The 21,823-nt window shown below is 43.2% G+C and overlaps 1 protein-coding gene and 1 long non-coding RNA gene across 6 annotated transcripts in view; one reads left to right on the plus strand and one right to left on the minus strand.

Annotated features, from left to right (window-relative positions):
- Positions 1–731: 731 nt before the first annotated feature.
- The window catches only part of LOC119948159 (stimulated by retinoic acid gene 6 protein-like), a 58,719-nt gene continuing 37,627 nt past the window's right edge, over positions 732–21,823 (plus strand). For 2 of the 5 annotated variants that reach the window (XR_005456626.1, XM_038770086.1), the window contains exons 1-2: positions 736–916; positions 4,076–4,174. Coding sequence is in view for 4 of the 5 variants with exons in the window: in XM_038770086.1 (XP_038626014.1) it covers positions 4,137–4,174 (38 nt within the window). In the remaining variant the exon portion in view is untranslated. Of the gene's footprint in view, positions 917–4,075; positions 4,175–21,823 lie in introns of all 5 variants that reach the window. The other 3 variants (XM_038770087.1, XM_038770084.1, XM_038770085.1) reach the window with 3 other exon arrangements.
- On the minus strand, positions 5,723–21,818 carry LOC119948161. Its single transcript, XR_005456627.1, has 3 exons — positions 21,672–21,818; positions 16,011–16,172; positions 5,723–6,050 (listed from the first exon to the last, which is right to left on the minus strand). It is a non-coding gene; the product is annotated as an uncharacterized LOC119948161 (long non-coding RNA).

The following is a 21,823-nucleotide window of genomic DNA, read 5'->3' on the forward strand; positions in this document are numbered from 1 at the left end:
TATTTATTCAACAACTACGTGTGCAGAGCACTGTACTAAGTATTCTTGAACTGTTCTTCCTCTTTAACTGGACTGAAGTTTATCCAGGCAGTTCTATATGATTTCAATATTAATTATGGTATTTGTTAAGCATTTAATATGTGCCAAGCACTGTTCTAAGTGCTCGTTGTGGGCAGGGAATGTGTCCATTTATTGTTATACTCTCTCAAGTGCTTAGTACACAGTAAGCATTCAATGAATACGACTGAATGAATGAAAGTATTCAAAACCACCTTAAAAAAATCCCAACCAAACTAACCATTTGAGCTGCCATTATCTTTCCTTCTCCTTAGTCTCCCTGTCTAATAGGAATCCTGACTCCATGTTTGATTTTCACCTTCTGGGTTAATTTTTTATTTTATTACCCTTTACAACCAGCTCAAGATATTGGACTTGGCTGATTTTCTAAACCTGGGCAACGTACTGAATTCACAGGATCAGAGTTTTGGCTGCTATTGAAACAGGAAGTGGGTACATTTTGGGGTACAAAAATAGATTTGCTTTATATTTGTGATTGAGTGTGGTACAGACGACTTAAAACTTCCCTCCGATTATGAAAATGACCCAGCCAAAAGAATTTGCAAATCCTGAAAAAAACGAGGAAGTTGATTTCATTTCACTGGTAAATGTTTGACTGACTGTTTGCTTTTTCTCTTGCAATGTGATGTGGGTGCAGTGAAGAGAACATGTGATAGTGCAACCTCTTGGAGGGGCCTTTGTGGCACAGACTGAAAATCACCTTGGTAGGGAAGAAGAATATCCCAGAAGAGTCTGATCAGCTTTTTCCGTTTCACATAAGTTCTTATTTATGTTCTTAATACGGACAATAGGAGTTCAGTCTCTTTTCTGTGGCGAATATGTTTTCAACCTATACATGGTAAGGTTTTTTGTTGGGTTTGTGGTGGAGGGGGAGATGTTAATTACTGAACCAGAAAAATGATGAAAATACAGTGTTTTATTGGTGACAAATCCCTCCAGACAAAATGCCTTTATTTGAAGCACTAATTTTCAAGGGAATTTTTTTTTTCATTTGGGGTCATGAATCTGTTGGAAAGATCGTGGAACACCTGGGAATCTGTATAACTTTTGAGTTACTGTGCTCTTGGTTAAAACCTATAATCTATGATTCCGTTTATTTAAAAAGTAGAAATGAGGGAAGAGATTCTGTTTCTCACCTACAGTGCTTATCTGACAAAGTATAAAGTTCAAAAATAATTTTGATGAAGCATTACATCTGGGAATGTACTAATGCTGATATATTGATTTTAAGGAAAAAATGAAATCACAGCACAGGAAACCTACTGATTTATGTGGCATCCTGGATTGGAATATTATTATAATCCATATATCCCTAATAACCACCTCTATCCTTAGGAATCCTGGGCAAACCTGCCAACACTCTCTGGTTCTGCATGTGTATTTAAACCAAAAGAGCTCAGTGCAGTCCTCTGCTTGCAATTACCAAATGGCTGATTCAGTGGCTTTCTACTTCCCCAAGCTCCAGGGACCTAGTCTTCTATTCAGTTCCCAGATCAACTCTTTAAACAATATACAAGTATCTGATGTATATGATCTTCTTTTGTACAGCTAGTATACATTGACATAGAGTAACAAGTTCACTCATTGATTCATTCAATTGTATTTATTGAGCACTTACTGTATGCAGAACACTGTACTAACTGCTTGGAAACTACAATTCAGCAACAGATAGAGACGATCCCTACCCAACAATGGGCTCACAGTCTAGAAGGGGGAGACAGACAACAAAACAAAACTAGTAGACAGGCATCAATAGCATCAAAATAGATAAATAAAATTATAGATATATACACATCATTAATAAAATTAATAGAATAATGAATATGTACCAATATACACAAGTCCTGTGGGGCGGAGAAGGGGGTAGAGCAGAGGGAGGGAGTAGGGGCGATGGGGAGGGGAGGAGGAGCAGAGGAAAAAGGGAGTTCAGGCTGGGAAGGCCTCCTGGAGGAGTTGAGCTCTCAGTAGGGCTTTGAGGGGAGAAGAGAGCTAGTTTGGCGGATGTGAGGAGGGAGGGCATTTCAGGCCAGAGGTAGGATGTGGGCCAGGGGTTGATGGTGGTTTCAAGTGGTAGGCCAAATTTTTATAAATTTAAACACTGAATTGTCTTCTCTCCCATTCTTTGCATGACCTCAGTCACAACATCCCCATATCTGGAAAATAAAATAATTTTCCATTTTGAATCAAATTTCCACATTTGCCATGTTTGTGTAGCAGTGCAGTTTGTGTAGGAGGGAAAGCAGCCCAGTGAGAGGCAGGGATGATTGTGGAAAGGTGGAAAAGGGACTGGAGATCTGGATCCCCTACCCCATCTGCACCATCTCTCTACTGCGTGACTTGCTCCCCTGTTCCTGTTTTCTCCCTCCCTCCTTCTACTCCTCTCCTCCACCCCCCCCCACCCCCCTTCTACCCCTAGGGATTATATTATGCATCACCACTACTCATCCCTTAATTCTCATTATGCTGTTAAAATGTCAACCCTAACTTCAGCCAAAACATGAGCTTTACCCATCTGGTAAAAATGCATCTCTTTTGGGCTAAGCTACATCCTAGTGTACTCTGGGGTGACAGTTTAGAAATGTGTTCTGATGACCTATCTGGCATGTAAAACCTTGCTTTTCCACAGCCAATTAAAATGTAATCTGCAGTCCGTCTATCACTAGCATACTATAGCTAAGTTTTGTCTGAAAGAAAGTGAACTATGTGGGCATATTACACAAAAATCTAGAGTGCTCCAACAGACTATAGTCATAATTCCCAATGTTCTATTTTTGGCTTTCCCTACTTAGGAAGGCCCCTCTCTGGGTTGCACCTGGTGAGTTTCCAGTGCTCTACCAGTCTCGACTAAGCACCCAGAGTCAAGCAGAGGCCTGTACATTCCATTCTATTCTTAGCTTGGACAGTGGCTAACCAGTGGAAAGCAATCTGCTACAAGTCAGAACTCAGCTGTGCTGGGCAGGAGCGGCATGGGAGAGAGTCGAGGGCAGAGACTTAAGTTTACTGTGCGGAAGGAGGCAATGGTAAACCACTTCCATATTTTTACCAAGAAAAGTCTAATGGATACAGTACCAGAGTGATTGCCGTTGGAGGTGGGGTGTTCTAGGAGAGATGTGTCCATGATTCGACGGCGTAAGACAAGACAAGGCTTAGGAAGAGCGGCAGTAGAGGGGAGAAACTGGTGAGGCACTCCAACTGTAGCAAGTGTTTTGGAAGGAATGTTGGGTAGGTTGAACTGTTGAACTAGTAATCTGCCCTACCGGAACAGTAGAGTCTGAAAACTGCTCCCTAACAGTTATATACTACTGCTCTTATTGAGATTGTTGTTATTCATTTCCATTATTATGTTACATACATACAGAGTTATGGGGTGAAAAGTGGGGTAGGGATTTTAGGAGAGCTAACAGGTAACAGAAAGCCATCATTTTCAGTATTTTCAGTCCTGACTGGACACTGTCAGGTCTTCTCAGAAACCTGGAATAAGCGAGGCAGCAGAGATTATCTCTATTGCTGAATTGTACTTTCCAAGCGCTCAGTACAGTGCTCTGCACACAGTAAGTGCTCAATAAATACGATTGAATGAATTAATTAATGAAAAAGCCTCTGGGGGCGATTGCCCCCATGGAGTTGGCACTCATGTCCCCACCCACTCATTTTTAGACTGACCTTACTGTGGACCAGGCACCAGGTCTGAATTAATATATTTGTCCCTTTCCCCAGCACAGTACAATGCTTTAAAGAAAGTAAAAATGAGAAATGTTAAGAATAATACTAATAACCTGGTTTAAGGTATTTCTATAAGTTTCACAGAAGCTTCAAGGTGATCCATTTCCTCTGTCAGAGTGAGAGCCTAAGGTTATTTTAAAATGTCTGCAATGCTTCATGACTTGGGTGGCCAGTCATCTGGTTTTAAACTGGACAGTCCAGTTTTCTCCTGGTCTGTTCCCTGTTTGGTGTGGTTATGACAACAGATGCATTTATATTTGGTATTTATTTTAAGCACCCAGCCTCCCTCCACCTGAGCTCCTGCCACAAGATTCTGCAGCCAAGAATAATCGCCCATGTTCAGCGGGACCCAGGGGAGGATGGAAGAGAGGAGGTGGGACATAATAATAATAATGGCATGTATTAAGCACTTACTATGTGCAAAGCACTGTTCTAAGCACTGGGGAGGTGACAAGGTGATCAGGTTGTCCCAGGGGGGGCTCCAAGTCTCAGTCCCCATTTTCCAGATGAGGTAACTGAGGCACAGAGAAGTTAAGTGACCTGCCCAAAATCACACAGCTGACAATTCGTGGAGTGGGGATTTGAACCCATGACATCTGACTCCAAAGCCCGAGCTCTTTCCACTGAGCCACACTGCTTCTCCTAGTCTTTGGAGTCAGTAGAAGCTCAGGAACCCCTCTGAATGTTCCAGGTTTGGGTGGCCTTGAGCATACTTCCACCAAATGGCGAGTATGACGTCAGTATGTGATGACATGTGATGACATATGTTCCTCCTTGTCTGGTGTCTGCAGGGTCCAGATCATATTTGGCAAATTGTGCCTAGCTAACATTAATGTGAAAAGCTGGTGTTTAGGACACAAATGGCTTTGTCACCTATTTCCTACTCTACCAGTAGCTTCCTGTGTGATCCTGGACAGGTTTGTTCTAGTAAGTGAGTGTCTGGACAGATCAGTTAATTGGTATTGATATATTATTTTCAGTTTTGTTATTGATATGTACTTCTGCAACCTTTTCTACTTCTGTCGAGTTTTATCATTTCTGGCCCATAATGTCCCACCCTTTTTTGTGATATTTGTTAAATGTTCACCATGTACCTAAGACTGTACTAAACTCTAGGGTAGATACTGCATCTGTTGATCAGACATGGTCCCTGTCGCTGTTCCACATGGAGTTCACAGCCTAAGGAGGAGGAAGAACAGGCATTTCACCCCCAATTTACAGATGAGGAACTGAGGCACAGAGAAGATAAGTGACTTGCCGAAGGTCACATAGCAAGCAAATGGCAGAGCCCAGATTAAGAATTCAGGTCTCCTGACCACCAGGCCCCTGCTCTAGGCCACGCTGTTTCTCACTGTCACCTTTAAACCTGCAAATCTGAATATGAAGATTTGCCTAGTTATTTCACCCCCAACCATCATTGCTAGCATAACACTGATAAAAATTCAGGTTTTGCATATTTTATGGAATAACTGTGACCAAGTGGAAATAGCATCACTTGGAGTCAGGAGACCTGTGTTCTAGTCCAAACTCTGTCTCTGCCAAGGCCAACTCACTCTCTGTGCTTCAGTTTCCTCATCTGTAAAATGGGTAGAAGATACTGTCATGAGCCCCAACTGAGATCCTTGCCCTGCCTGGCCTCCCCACAGACTGCTAAAGATCCACCTCACCCAGACTCCTGCTCCTCTGGGATGAAATCCAAGAATGCACCGCATTGCCAGTTTATATCGTGAGCCCCGACTGAGATCCTTGCTCTGCCTGGACACCCCCAGGCTGCTAAGGACGCCCCTCAACCAGGCTCCTGCTCCCCTGAGATGAGATCCAAGGATGCACCTCACTCACTGAGCAGCACGAATTAACCGGAAGCTCCTACTGGGTTGGGCAGTTGCTGACAAGTTCAAAGTAAAACTAAGCCACTACTGTATATAGGGGAAAGCTTTATTCCATGCTTAGTCTAATTAAAAGAGGTAAATGTGTACACATGCAAACACACACACACACACACACACACACACACACACACACACACACACACACACACTACTACAATAAACATAGCTACCCGTCGTGCTGATAGTCTCACATCGGAGGAGTTTGAGGAGTCCGGCTGCCTGCAGCACGTCATCCTGGCTCGAGTCTTAGGTGTTCCCGGCGGCCGCAGTGCATTTCTTAAATGTTTTTCTTTGCTGCAGCTCTCGGGGTCGGTTCTTTCTCCCCTTTTATCCACTCATGGCACTTGTTTCAGGGGGCTGCTGAGGGGATCATGATTCACTGCTCCAATTGCCTGCTGTTTCAAGCCCGTTACCCAAAATTCCAGGGGGGATGGCTACCCCTCCCCTCACACCCACCCCATGAGCTATTCATTCATTCATTCAATCGTATTTATTGAGCGCTTACTGTGTGCAGAGCACTGTACTTAGCGCTTGGGAAGTACAAGTTGGCAACATATATTTGCAAGAAGCATCTGGCAGTTTTTCTTCTGCCCAACAGCAAGGCAATTCAGTTTCTCCTGAAACTCTTCTGCATGATACTTCTGTTTCTCCTCAAATTCCTCAGCAATTCAATTCCTAATTCCTAAAACTCCTCAGCAATTCAGTTCCTCTTCAAACTCCTCCTTTAATACTGTTGTTCACAGGGTCAAAGAACAGTCTCTTATGAAATGACTTCTGCACTACAACATGGATTCACTCTTGCTCACCACAGATAAATGGCCATTTTTAGTCCTGTGTGTGACGGGACTGTCTTTAGTCTGATTATCTTGTTTCATCCTCATCATCAGCTGTAAAATGGGGATTAAACATCTCCTGAGTCCCAGTGATGCTATTTCCACTTGGTCACAGTTATTCCATAAAATATGTAAAACTTGAATTTTTATCAGTGTATGCCCTCCTACTTAGACTGCAAGCCACATGTAGGACCGGGACTGTGTCCAACCTGATTAACTTGTATCTACCCCAGTGTTTAGTACAGTGCTCGACACATAGCAAGTACTTAAAAAATACAATAATAATAACAATAACTGTTTATTGACTGCTCTCTGTGTGCATAGCACTGTCCTAAGCACTTGAAAGAGCACAATGGAGTAAGTAGACATGATCTCTGCCCAATTCCAGTACTTAGCATACGCTTTGGTACATAATAAGAGCTTAATGAATACCATCATTATTAACAACAAATAACTTATGTAGTTATATAATTTAACTATTTACAATTAAACCTGTCATACTTTGCAAAAATAGAGATTTCCAACATTTTTAGAGGCCATCTTTATATGGTCTCAAAGTTTTCCCCTGAAGTTCCTGTCTTCACTCAGCCCCTCCTCTCACATCCACACTGCCTCAGAGGCACAGGGAAATATTAATCAGAGCCAGAACTGAGAGCAGAGACCTGTGGTCCCTAGTTACTACCACCAACTCCCTAGAATTTGTGCTTCTGAGTCAGCAGAGTCACTGCTGTGTTCCTGGCAGAATAATAATAATAATGTTGGTATTTAAGCACTTACTATGTGCAAAGCAGTGTTCTAAGCGCTGCAGAGGATACAAGGTGATCAGGTTGTCCCACGTGGGGCTCACAATCTTAATCCCCATTTTACAGATGAGGTAAGTGAGGCCCAGAGAAGTTAAGTGACCTGCCCAAAGTCACACAGCTGACAATTGGCAGAGCCGGGATTTGAACCCATGACTTCTGACTCCCAAGCCCGTGCTCTTTCCACTGAGCCACGTTGCTTCTCAATGCCAAGAAGCTAGTGGTCTTGGCTGCTGCTGCCATAATGATGATGCCCACTATTTTTCTTTGAAGGACTCCCAGGGGAACTTGCACGTGGGGATGAAAACAAAATGTAAAGCTATTAACCCAATACTGCCACCCGAATTGACAGAAAGTATTTCTCACAGCTAAATTCAGCTAAGGTCAGTAGGGGGCAGTGTTAGCGCATTAGTACCAATTTTAGGAGTAGTTCAAAAATGTGGTGTCGGAGAAGGCTTTTGCTAATAAAAACAATGACATGGAGTTTGGAACAAATTAAGCCAAGGTCTTCTTTGGAAGGCCAAATGCCTCGACTTAGATTAGCATATTTTGGATTCATCATCAGGAGGACTAATTCTCTCATGAAGACACTGATGCTAAGAAAAATCCAGGGAAAACGTGGAAGAGGCAGACCTGGAGCTAGATGGATAGAAACCATAACAATGATAATGGAAGAACTGCCCACTGTTGGGTAGGGACTGTCTCTATATGTTGCCAGCTTGTACTTCCCAAGCGCTTAGTACAGTGCTCTGCACACAGTAAGCGCTCAATAAATACGACTGATTGATTGATTATCAAGGTTACAGATTATGGCAGAAAACAGGATATTCTGGAGAAAATATATCCATAGAGTCACTATGAATCAGAAACACTTGATGGCACTTGATAATAATAATAATAATAAATGGCTTGGGACCCCAAGAGAACTTTGCAGATTCCTGGGAAATGTTAGAAGGCCCATATACCTGGAATAACTACTCAAAGATATTATCTTGCATCTAAATGGCAATTCACTAAACTATCTGTCATTGAAATTAGGGCTCAATCAGCTAATCACAGGCCCAGAAAAACAGATTCATGAGTCAGTCTTTACAACAAGCTTCTGATTGACCACTGACCTACCAAAATACTATCCAGGGAATGAAATGAATTCTGAAACCTTGTTTATTTTTTTAGTCCTTCTGTCTAGCTCAGAGAACAGGAATATATATGTGGAAAAAACTACAGCTGTATCTAGACTAGGGTATGCACTGAGCTATTGGCCCTCCATTTTTAAATGCAAGTAAAAATCTGTCCTTAAAAGCATATAGCAGAGAAAAGCCAATTATTTCTTCTCCCACCCAAAATAAATAAATAAATAAATAAAAGTTCCCAGGGTCAGTCTGTTCCTCTCATTCTGCACTAACCAGGAAATACTAATTCATGTTAATCTCTCCTTTAGTTGTCTCTTGACCTGTCCAATTCCCTTCTTCGTATTTGGGAGCATGTTAGCAACACACCCTTCCAGCAGGGATGGGACAGGGCCTCCCTCTTTTCTTCCCTGCTCAAATTCCCCCCTGCGTGTCAGCACCGCACCTGAGAGAGAGGAGTGGGGAGACTTTTCCTTTCTGACCTGGTGGGCAAAGAACGTGTCTACCAACTCTGTAGACAGCTCCCTAGTACTTAATACAGTGCTCAGTACACAGTAAGCACTCAATAAACGTGGTTGATTGAATGGTTGATGAGCCTTCTTAACCTGGTTTGACATATAGTCAGATCTTACTTTGGGTGTGGTTTAATCCCAGGACCCCTGGGCATGGCCTCAGGATTTACACCAAAAGAAGTAATTCCAGAAAAGTTCATCTATTAGTTTCTCTGGGTCTTCAAAGCTCCTTCGCCACCCTCAATCCCTAGTCTCCAATGCCCAAGGTGACAGAGCCCTAACATCTCTTCCATGACATCAATCAATCAGCCAGCCATAGATGTTTACTGAGCATTTACTGGGTGCACTGTACAAAGCACATGGGAGAGTACAGTGCAACAGAGTTGGCAGACATGTTCCCCTCCCACAAGGAGTTTACAGTCTAGAGGGATATTGATTATGAGCATCGTTTTTATAGGGAATGGAATCATATATGAGAAGCACAGTGGGCTAGTAGGAAGAGCACAGGACTGGGAATCTGGAGACCTGAGTTCTAATTCCAGTTCTGCTACTTGTCTGTTGTGTGTCCTTGGGCAAGTCACTTAATCTTTCTGTACCTCAGTTTCCTCATCTGTAAAATGGGCATAAAATACCTGTTCTGAATTATATATATACACATATATCTATACACATCATTAATAAAAATAAATATAATTATAATTACAACTATGTATATATACACATGTTCTCCCTCCTACTTAGACTGTGAGTCCCCTGTGGGACCTGATTATCTTGTATCTGCCCCTGGCACTTGCTGCACTGCTTGGCATATTGTAAGCGCTTAACAAATTCCAGTTATTATTATTATTATGTGCTAAGCACTGGGGTAGATACAAAATAATCACATGGGCTGTAGGCACTGACTCCTTTCAGAACTCTAAGGTGAATGTCATTCAATCCTGGTGATTTGTTCATATTTAGTTAATCAAAATGGGCCAACAAATTCTGTGTAGTTACCTCTCTGCTGTGTCTGCTACAGAATTATATTTTAGGTGTGGAAATCTTCCTAACATTAGATTGTAAACTCACTGAGAGCGGGGCATGTGATTTTATACTCTCCCAAATGCTTTCCACAGTTCTTTGTACCCAGTAGGTGCTCAACATTTATTATTGAATGAACATCTTCAGTAAAGAATACATTATTTACTTCATCTCCTTTTCACCACTGAGTGTGTACCTTTGACTCTATGATTGTCAAGCGGCCTCATCGATTACCCATTTGGTTTTTAGCTGTGATGCATTTGGAGAATCTTTTATTATTAGAATTCACTAACCAGTGCTGACACTGTTGCCAGAAGACGGCAGTCCACGGTTATGGGATTCCAAGGAGCCTGCCAACACACAATCGTCCAGTTCCCAGTAACTCCCCATGGGTGGTAATGGTGATGGCGGTGGTAGGGGCGGCCCTTTCAGCTTGAATCAAAAAGCCAAGCAGCTGGGAGAGGTAGGAGCGGGGTGGGTTTTTTGTGCCCCCTTCTCCTGCTGAAACCACTGTCTTTTGTGGAGAATATCATGCGTGTATATGTGCGCGTGAGATTTTGGAACACAACATGACAATGTGTGTGCATATATGTGAGGGTGTATGTGAGTGGCCTAGAGGAAAGAGCACAGGACTGGAAGACATATTAGACTGTAAGCCCATTGTTGGGTAGGGACCATCTCTATATGTTGCCAACTTGTACTTCCCCAGCACTTAGTACAGTGCTCTACACACAGTAAGCGCTCAATAAATACGATTGAATGAATGAATCCCTCTAAGAGTGTGATCACCATGTGAGACAGGATAGTGTTCAATCTAATAAATTTATATCTAATCCAGCACTTAGAACAGTGTACATATCTGTAATTTAGTAAACCCATTGTGGGCAGGGATTCTCTCTCTTTATTGCTGTATTGTTCTTTCCAAATGCTTAGAACAGAGCTCTGCTCAATAAATACTATTGAATGAATGAATGAATGCTTGGCTTATAGTAAGTGCTGAACAAATGCCACTATTATTATTCTATCCATTTGCACAGGCCCAGGACCTATAAGAAATAAAGTAGTAGTAGTAGTAGTAGTAGTAGTAGTAGTAGTAATAGCATTGTATTTTTTAAGGACTTGCTATGTTTTAAGCATTGTTGTAGATACAAGTTAATCAGGTTGGACCCAGTCCCCAACCCACATGGGGTTTATAATCTAAATAGGAAGAACAATTATTTAATCCACATTTTAGAGTTCAGGAAAGTGAGGCACAGAGAAGTTAAAGGACTTGCCCAAAGTCACAGAGCAGACAGGTACCAGTGCCAGAATTAGAACCCAGGTCCTCTGACTCCCAGATCTGTGATCTTTCCTTTAGGCCATGCTGCTTTCAATTACAAAGAAATGAAAATCCAATTTACAGGAAAAGTACTGTACTTTTTTGGGTTATAATTGCTGCAATCAGACACAGCATCACTATGACACTGGAAATGTAGGAAAGGATAGACAGATTTTGGGGGGCTAACACTAATCCAGATAGAATGCTCATTTGGATCCACTGACATCCCAATTAGAAAGTCAAGGTGAAGGACCATAGCTTTGTCATTCACATGAAAGCGTGGGAAAACTTAAAACTGAAAATGTCTGCATGATCTGTACTGCTCATGAAAAACAGAGGTTGGGAATCGCCTGTCACCTCAATCAATCAATCAACGGAATTTATTGAGCACTTACTCTGGGCAGAGAAGTCTAGGAGAAGCAGTGTGGCTCAATGGAAAGAGCCCGGGCTTGGGAGTCAGAGGTCATGGGTCTAATCCCAGCTCCACCCACTTGTCAGCTGTGTGACTTTGGGCAACTCAACTTCTCTGTGCCTCAGTTACTTCATCTGTAAAATCAGGATGAAGAATGTGAGCCCCATGTGGGACAACCTGATCACCTTGATTCCCCCAGCACTTAGAACAGTGCTTGGCACATACTAAGTGCTTAACAAATACCATTATTATTATTACTAAATGCTTTGGAGAGCACAATATAACAGAGTTGGACACTTGGACACATGCTGGATCTCATCATCTCTAGCCACTGCACAATCCCTACCGTCACCAACTCTGAAATCCCTCTATCCAACCACAACCTCCTCACCTGCCTTCTCTCCCACATACCTCCTCCCCATAAATCTGTACTGTTCCCCCACAGAGACCTCTGATCTTTTGACCCCATCCAATTTTCTCAAGTCATCCTGCCCCATTTAGCCTCCATATCCACACTACCTTCCCTTGATGACCAAATTGACTCTCAATACCACCCTCTCTACTGAACTCAACTCACTTGCTCCCCTATCCCTTCGTCACTCTCGTACCACTAACCCACAGCCTGGATTACCTCTACAGTCCACCTCCTTCACTCCTGTGCATGAGCTGCAGAGCGTTGCTGAAGGAAACTTCATCCACTTCAAGTTTATCCTTGCATGCTTTAACTCTGCTCCCTCCTCTGCCCGGAAAAACTATTTCTCCACCCTTATTAACACGCATGCCCACTGCCCTCACCAATTGTTTCAGACATTTAACTCCCTCCTCAGGCCCCCTGTCCCCCACCTCCCCAATCCCTTGCCCCCAATGACCTGGCCACATACTTCATCAACAAAATTGACACTATCAGGTAGGATCTCCCCAAAATCTCCCCTGCCCCTCTCCAGTCCCTCCCATCTCCTGCCCTTTCTTCAACTCTCCTATCTTTCCCAGCAGTATCTCTAGAGAAAATATCCTGCCTTCTCTCAAAATCCGCCCCCTCCACACATTCCTTTGCATCTCATCAAAACACTTGCCCCCTCAATTCTTCCCTCCCTGTCATCTTCAACTGTTCACTCTCCAATGGCTTCTTCCCCACTGCTTTTAAACATGCTCATTATCTCCCCATCCTATGAAAACCCTCCCTTAACCCCAAGGCTCCCACCAGTTATCGCCCCATCTCCCTCCTACCATTCTTCTCCAATACCCTTGAGTGAGCGCTCTACACCAACTGCCTCAAATTCCTCTCCTCCAATTCTTTCCTTTACCCCCAACAATCTGGCTTCCATCCCCTTCCCTCCACAGAAACCACTCTCTCAAAGGTCACCAATGATCTTCTTCTTGCCAAATCCAATGGCCTCTACTCCATCCTAATCTTCCTCGATCTCTCGGCTGCCTTTAACACTGTCAACCACTCCCTTCTCCTGGAAACATTATCTAAACTCGACTTCACTGACACTGTCCTCTCTTGGTTCTCCTCCTATCTCTCTGGCTGCTCATTCTCAGCCTCTTTTGTGGGTTCCTCCTCTGCCTCCAATCCCCTAACCCAACCTGCTAATTCTGTTGTCTTGTACTCTCCCAAGAGCATAATACAGTGCTCTGCACATAGTAAGTGCTCAATAAATACAATTGATTGATTGTATTGTACTCTCCTAAGTGCTTAGTACAGTGCTCTGCACATAGAAAGCACCAAATCCCCTAACCTTGGGTGTCCCTCAAGGTTCAGTTCTGGGCCCCCTTCTTTTCTCCATCTATACCCACTCCCTTGGAAAACTAATTCGCTCACACAACTTCAACTATCACCTCTATGTTGATGACACCCAAATCTACATCTCCAGCCCTGATCTCTCTCCCTCTCTGGAGTCTCACATTTCCTCCAGCCTTCAAGACACCTCTACCTGGATGTCCTCCTGACACCTCAAGCTTAACATATCCAAAACAGAACTCCTTATCTTCTCTCCAAACCCTGTCCTCTCCCTGAATTTCCCATCCTTCCTGTCTCACAAGCCTGTAATCTTGGCATTATCCTTGACTCCTCTATCATTCAACCCACCTATTCAAGTCCTCACTAAATCCTGTCAGTTCTACCTTCACAACATCACCAAAATCCACTCCTTTCTCTCCGTCCAAACTGCTATCACATTAATGCAAGCACTTACCTTATCACCTTCCTTGCTGACCTCCCTGCTTCCTGTCCCTCCTCACTCCAGTCCATACTCCATTCTGCTGCCTGAATCATTTTCTTTCAAAACCGTTTAGACCAAGAAACTCAGTCGTCAAGAAACGCCAGTGGTTGCCCACCCACCTCCGCATGCAACAAAAGCTCACCATTGACTTTAAAACACTAAATCACTTTGCCCCCTCCTACCTCACCTCACTACTCTCCTACTACAACCCAGACCACACACTTTGTTCCTCTAAAGCTAACCTTCTCACTGTACCTTGATATCATCTATCTCATCACTGACCTCTTGCCCACATCCTATCTCTGTCCTGGAATGCCCTCCCTCCTCATGTCAGACAGATACTTGCTCTTCCCCACTATCTTATTGAAGGCACATCTCCTCCAAGAAGCCTTCCCTGACAAAAGCCTCGTCTCCTCTTCTCCCACTCCCTTCTGTACAGCTCTTTCTTGCTCCTTTATTCATCCTCCCTCCCATCCCAACAGCACATATATACATATATGTGTATATTTGTAATTTATCTGTCTCCCCTTCTAGACTGTGAGCTCCTCGTGGGCCGGAAAGTGTCCATTTGTTGTTATACTGTACTCTCCCAAGCACTTAATAGAGTGCCTTGTACACAGTAAGCACTCAATAAATACGGTTGAATGAATGAATGAATGAAGTTGGTAGACACGACCCCTGCCCCCAGGTAGCCTAGTCTACAGGGAGAGACAGACCCACTGGGTGGAATAACACTTTACTAAGTGTTTGGAAAAGTTGGGAAAGTGTTTAATGAAGCAGGATGGCCTGGTGGAAAGATCTGGGAGTCAGAGGACTTAGGTTCTCATCCCGGCTCCACCACATACCTGCTATGTGACCTTAGGAAAGTCACTTAGCCCCTCTGTGCCTCAGTTCCCTCATCTGCAAAATGGGGATTCAATACCTGTTTTCCCTTCTACTTAGGCAGTGAACCCCATGTGGGACCTAATTATCTTGTATCCACTCCAGGGCTTAGTACAGTTCTTGGCACATAGTAAGCATTTAACAAATACCACAATTATTAAGTTCTAAAGAAGCAGGAGACACACAGTCCCTGCTCTCAATGATCTTGCAAGCTAAACCAGCTCCAGACCATGTGACAAGTTTTCTGGCATGTGTCATTTTCTCCTACCTATATTTTCCATGAGATCCTCAGGTCTGAAAATCTATTGGTTATGAAATTATTTGGCAAGCAGAAAGCATCTTGCAAAGGGGATTTGGGATCTGACAAGATCTATCCATCCACCTGGCCTTCACAACCATTCTCTTCACCTGACCTTTGTGCCTCTTCTTTCATTCATTCATTCACTCAATCATATTTATTGAGTGCTTACTGTGTGCAGAGCACTATACTAAGCACTTAGGGGAATACAGTGCCACAATAAACAGACACATTCCCTGTCCACAGCCTACAGTCTAGGGTGGGGGAGACAGACAACAATAAAAATAACTAAGTTACAATATGACAGACACATTCCCTGCCCACAACGAGCTTACAGTCTAGAGGGGACACTTTCCAAACTTGGCTCTTGTTTAACTAGCCTTGGGAACTTATTCCATGGGGAATGGATGTGCTGACTTTAGGATTTTACAAGAGAAAATATATTTGGAAACATCCTCTTCTATTTTTGACTCCCTCTAGACTGTAAGCTCGTTATGGGCAGGGAATGTGTCTGCTAATTCTGTTATATTCTACTCTCTCAAGCGCATAATACAATGCTCTGCACAGAGTAAGTGCTCAATAAATACAATTGATTGATTGTATTGTACTCTCCTAAGTGCTTAGTATAGTGCGCTGCACACAGAAAGCACCCAATAAATATGATTCATTGATTAAAATATCACTTAGGTGAATTAGGAAGTCTGAAGGACGCTTTTAAACAACACTTGATTGCAATATTGAACTTGCCCATCCATTCTTTACAAACTGGGGATATTTAATGAATCCTCATTGATGGTGAGGATGGAAAAATCAACTACAAAAAAAAAGATTCTTGACTTGATAGTGAAGTCATTGGAGTGATTACAAAGTATTCAAAAAGAGTTCTCATTTACCTCCACTCTTCCCTTCCTCTCTCCTCTCTGTGCCACCGCCCTGTGTTTTCTCCAGCCACTGAATTCCTTGCTTTGGGTCAGAATTCCACCCTATCAATTTTGGAGAGGTCTTGGAAGTCCGTGAAATCTGTGCTTGGAAGGAGTGCAGGAGATGGGGCTGTTCTGGAGGGGAAAAAAAATGTGCTCAGTACATTGCTGGAGGCCATGCAGCCAAACCTCTAACCCCTTCCCAGCGTGACTTAGTGGATAGGGCACAGGCCTGGGAGTCAGAAGGACCTGGGCTCTAATCCCAGCTCTGCTGCATGTCTGCTGTGTGACCTTGGGCAAGTCACTTAACTTATCTGGGCCTCGGTTCCCTCATCTGTGAGCCCCATGTGGGACAGGGACTTCATCCAACCTGATTAATTTGTATCTACCCCAGTGCTTAGAACAGTGCTTGGCACATAGTAAGCACTTAACAAATACCATTATTATTATTGTTAACCTTATCTACTTATATTCCCACCCAAACTGCCCTACCCTGGACTTTCCCATCACTGTAGATGGCACATCCTTCCTGTCTCACAAGCCTGTTACCTTGGCACTATCCTCTCTGTCATTCAATCCACATAATCAATTTGTCACCAAATCATGTCCTCGGTTTCACCTTCCTCCCTTTCCTCTCCAACCAAACTGCTACCACATTAATACAATCACTTTCCTATTCCCCCCTGGATTACTGTATCAGCCTCCTTGCTGACCTCCCAGCCTCTTGTCTCTTCCCACTCCAGTCCATACTTCATTCTGCTGCCCAGATCATTTTTCTAGAAAAACGTTCAGGACATGTCCCCTCCCTCCTCCAAAAAATCCAGTGGTTGCCCATCCACCACTGTATCGAACAAAAACTCCTTGCCACTGAATTTGAAACACCTTGCCCCCCGCCCACCTCACCTCACTTCTCTCCTTCTACAACTCAGCCCGCACATTTCACCTTGCCCCACGCCCACCTCACCTCACTTCTCTCCTTCTACAACTCAGCCCGCACATTTCACTCCTCTAGGGCTAACCTTCTCACTGTACCTCAATCTCACCTGTTTTGTCGCCAACCCCTAGCCCATGTTCTGCTTTTGGCCTGGAAATTGCTCCCTCCTCAAAGGCAACAGACAATTACTTTCCCCACCTTTGAAGCCTTGAAGGCACATCTCCTCCAATAGGCCTTCCCAGACTAAGCCCCACTTTTCCTCATCTCCCACCTCCCTACTGCCGTTTCCCTGACTTGCTCCCTTTGCTCTTCCCTCTGACTCCCAGCCCCACAGCAATTTGTATTGATGTCTTTCTCCCTGCCTCTAGACTTTACATTCATTGTAGTCAGGGAATGTCACTGTTTATTGTTGCATTGTACTTTCCCAAGTGCTTAGTACAGTGCTCTGCAGTCTGTAAGCACTTAAAAAATATGATTGAATGAACGAATGAACCTCCGTATGTAGGGATAGGCAGTCTTCCAATTTTCAGTACAGGTGTATGTGTGGGGATATTACCAGCTTTCTTCTGCTTTCCATAAATAGGCCTTTTGATCTTTCCCTGCACTGAACAGGTAAAACTAGGGACTGGATCAGAAATGGTATGGAAGCAAAAATGAGCCACACCTATTCTTCAGCCTGCTAGCCCCATTTTAGGGATTCAGATCCCTGGGCCAATACCCTACACCTGGATGAAGCTTTGGGACTGAGAATCCAACTGATAGTTTTTGACTTCTGGTCCTTTATATTAATTCATTAATTCAGTCTTATTTATCGAGTGCTTACTGTGTGCAAAGCACTTGGGAGAATACATTATGTTTTATCTTGTATCTACCCCTGGGCTTAACACAGTCTTTGGCACATAGTAAGCACTTAGCAATTACCACAATTATTATCAGTAGTATTAGCACAAGTAAGCACTAAACATAATATTTTAAATAATATTATCAATAGTAGTAGTGATAATCATTATCGGAATGAAGTTCAGTAAGGACAGTCCCGCTGTCGACCCCTGGCCCACGTCCTACCTCTGTTCTGGTATGCCCTCCCTCCACACATTTGCCAAACTAGGTCTCTTCCTCTCTTCAAAGCCCTACTGAGAGCTCACCTCCTCCAGGAGGCCTTCTCAGACTGAGCCCCCCTTTTCCTCTGCTCCTCCTCCCCTCCCCATCGCCCCCCCGGCCCTACCCCCTTCCCTTCCCCACAGCACTTGTGTATATTTGTACATATTTATTACTCTATTTATTTTATTAATGGTGTGTATATAGCTATAATTCTATTTATTCTGATGGTATTGACACCCATCTACTTGTTTTGTTTTGTTGTCTGTCTCCCCCCTCTAGACTGTGAGCCCGTTGCTGGGTAGGGACTGTCTCTATATGTTGCTGATTTGTACTTTCCAAGCGCTCAGCACAGCAGAGCACACAGTAAGTGCTCAATAAATACCACTGAATGAATGAATGGCAAGTGTAATATTATTTACTTAGTTCGAAAATAATTGATGAGGCAGAATTGGCTTTATGAATGGCAGAAAACACTCTAGAAAAGATCTAGAGGCCCTAATTTCTTCTGTATGACAGTGCTCTGAAAAGGTTAGGTTACGTTAGCCTGGAAAGATAAGGGCTGAGAAGGTGATGTGAATGAAATCTATAAAAGCATGAGTGGTGTGGGCAGGATGAGAACAGAAGTAATAATAATAATAGTAATAATAATGGTATTTGTTAAGCACTTACTATGTTCCAGACACTGTACTAAGCGCTAGGGTGGGTACAAGTAAATTGGGTTGGACGGAGTCCCTGTCTGTCCCACATGGGGCTCACAGTCTTAATCCCCATTTTATAGATGAAGTAACTGAGGCACAGAGAAGTGAAGTGCCTTGCCAAGGGTCGCCCAGCAGACAAGTGGCAGAGCTGGCATTAGAACCCAGGTCCATCTGACTCCCAGGCTCAGGCTCTATCCACTACACCATGCCTCTTCTCAGTTCAGAATCTCAGTATCTTTATACTTTACCTCTTCCCCCTTCCTGTACCTTACTTTAGTTCCCTTCTCCCCCACTAGACTGTAAACTCCTTGAGGACAGCAATCATGTTTCCTAATAATAATTGTGGTATTTGTTGGGAGAGTACAATAAAGTTAGGAAGCCTAGTGGATGGAGCCGAGACCTGGGAGTCAGAAGGACCTAGGTTCTAATCCCAGGTCTATCACTTGTCTGCTGTGTGATCTTGGGCAAGTCACTTAACTTCTCTGTGCCTCAGTTACCTCACCTGTAAAACAGGGATTAGGATGGTGAGATACAACCTGACTAGCTTTATCTACCCCATTACTTAGTACAATGCCTGGTACATAGTAAGCGCTTAACAAATACCACAATTATTATCAGGAAACAGGCATTGTACTAAGCAATGGGGTAGATATAGCTAGGCAGGTTGTATCTCACCATCTTAACCCCTGTTTTACAGGTGAGGTAACTGAGGCACAGAGAACTTAAGTGACTTGCCCAAGATCACACAGCAGACAAGTGATAGCGCTGGGATTAGAACCTAGGTCCTTTTGACTCCCAGGTCTCAGCTCTATCCACTAGGCTTACTAAATTTATTGTACTCTCCCAAGTGTTTAGTGCAGTGCTTTGCACAAAGAGCTCCATAAACACTACTGATAAATCAATTGACTGATTAATTAATTAAAGATAGAGCATCCACTAAAGCTTGAAGGTGTTAGGTTCAAAACAAACAAAAAGAAACAGTTTTTCCCAAAAAGGTGCAAGGCATATATAATTTGTTACCATGGAAAGTTGTGCAAGCAGAAAATAGCAAATATAAGAACATTTAGATAAACTTATGGATGAGCAGTCCATAATAAGTATTAGAGAGAGAAAGTTGGGAATGTACTGGGAAAATTATACATCCCTAACAGTTAGACAGGATGTTGAGGAGGGCAACTAAAGATGTGTATTATTTTGAATCATAAATCCTAAGAAAAAAGTCATAGGAACACACGTTAGTGGTGTTCTTTACCCCACACCACTAAACATGAGAGAAGTCTCCTTCTCTTGGAATAGCCTCAGCTCCTCAACACGTTTCTTGGCTGGCATACCTACCAACATGACCTCGCCTTAAACCCACGCCAATCCCTTCCTAACCAACTTGGGAGGAGGATCTTCAGGAGAGCTCATTTGTGCCCCTAGCTCCAGCTCTGCCCCCTTACTACCCTACCCCACCCCACTAATCCTGTGTCAAAATTCCCTTCAAGCACTCTGTTGTCATTGTTAGAGACAGAACACTGGACTGCTGGACATTTAGCTGGCCTACTAATAGCATGGACCCTGTTTTCTGTACTCAAAAGCTATAATTGAGTCAGCTTGATGAAACTATAGTTTAAAAAGCAAGCATTACTGACACTGTGGTGTATAAATAGAAGTGTAGTATGCAGAAACTGCCATTTTGCAAGGTTTTTTATATTTAACATTAACTAGTCATTTCTTAGAATATTGGTCTGTGTTCAGCTTGGGACATGCAGTGTGATATAGTTAATGGGAAGGAAATGATTGTAGAACTGGAGAATAGGTGCTAAAAGAAAGATGCTAACAGAACTGGGTTTTCTCTACTGGAAATAGGCAGGAGAGAACTAAATTACAGTCATTCTTTGTGCCAAGGTGAGAAGTTGTTTTGTAGTCCATTTAAGACAAGATGAAAGAGAATGGTCTCAAAACTGCAGTAGAAGGGATTCTCAAGCCAGGGATTTTGAGAACCTGGGACATATTTCCAAGGGGGAGTTCATTCATTCATTCAATCATATTTATTGAGTACTTACTGTGTGCAGAGCACTGTACTACGCGCTTGGAAAGTACAAATCGGCAACAGGGACAATCCCTGGCACTTTCCTTCTATGGAGGTTTTTAAATGATTAATTGAAATCAATGGAATAGATAGGCTTGAAGATCCTTTGAAATCCCTTTCACAACCATGATTATTAAATTATTATTATTATTAATGGTATTTGCTAAACACTTACTACATGCCAGGCACTGTTCTAAGTGCCGGGGTAGATACAAGATAATTGGGTTGGACACAGTCCCTGTTCCACATAGGGCTTACAGTCTTAATGACCATTTTACAGACGAGGGAACTGAGGCACAGAGAAGTAAAGTGACTTACCCAAGATCATACACTACACAAGTGGCAGAACCGGGATTAGAACCCAGATTCTTCTGACTCCCAAACCCCTGCTTTATCCACTGGGTCATGCCGGTTCTCTAATTTGTCTAACTAATTTGCCAAGGCAAGAACTATTCACTTATCTGTGTACTTGGATCTGTGGCCTTTGGTCATTTGCTATTTTCCCCACTCTCAAACCACAGCACTTGTGTACATATCTTCAAATTATATTATAAATTACTTATTTATTCATATTAATGCGTGTCTCCCACTCCAAACTAAAACCTCATTATGGGCAGGGAACATGTCTGCCAATTACGTTGCATTGTAACCTCCCAAATACTTAGTACAGTGCCCTGCACATAGTAAGAGCTCGATAAATACCATTAATTCATCAACCTGCTTCCCGGATCATTTTTTCAAAAGAAAGTTTCGGTTCAAGTATTCCCACTCTTCAAAAACCCCTAGTGGTTGCCCATCCACCCCCACATTAAACAGAAACTCCTCACCATTGACTTTAAGGTACTCAATCAGCTCTTTCTAATCTAATGTAATGGCGTCCACGGGTAAGGAAGGCGGCGCTGCCGCCGGGGGAGGAAGCGAGCGGGGCCGCCCCGGCCTTCTCCCGGTTATCGGGAGCCAAAAGTGCGGTGGGGGGCAC

This window comes from Tachyglossus aculeatus, chromosome X4, assembly GCF_015852505.1.
Source record: "Tachyglossus aculeatus isolate mTacAcu1 chromosome X4, mTacAcu1.pri, whole genome shotgun sequence".
Taxonomy (NCBI): Eukaryota; Metazoa; Chordata; class Mammalia; order Monotremata; family Tachyglossidae; genus Tachyglossus; species Tachyglossus aculeatus.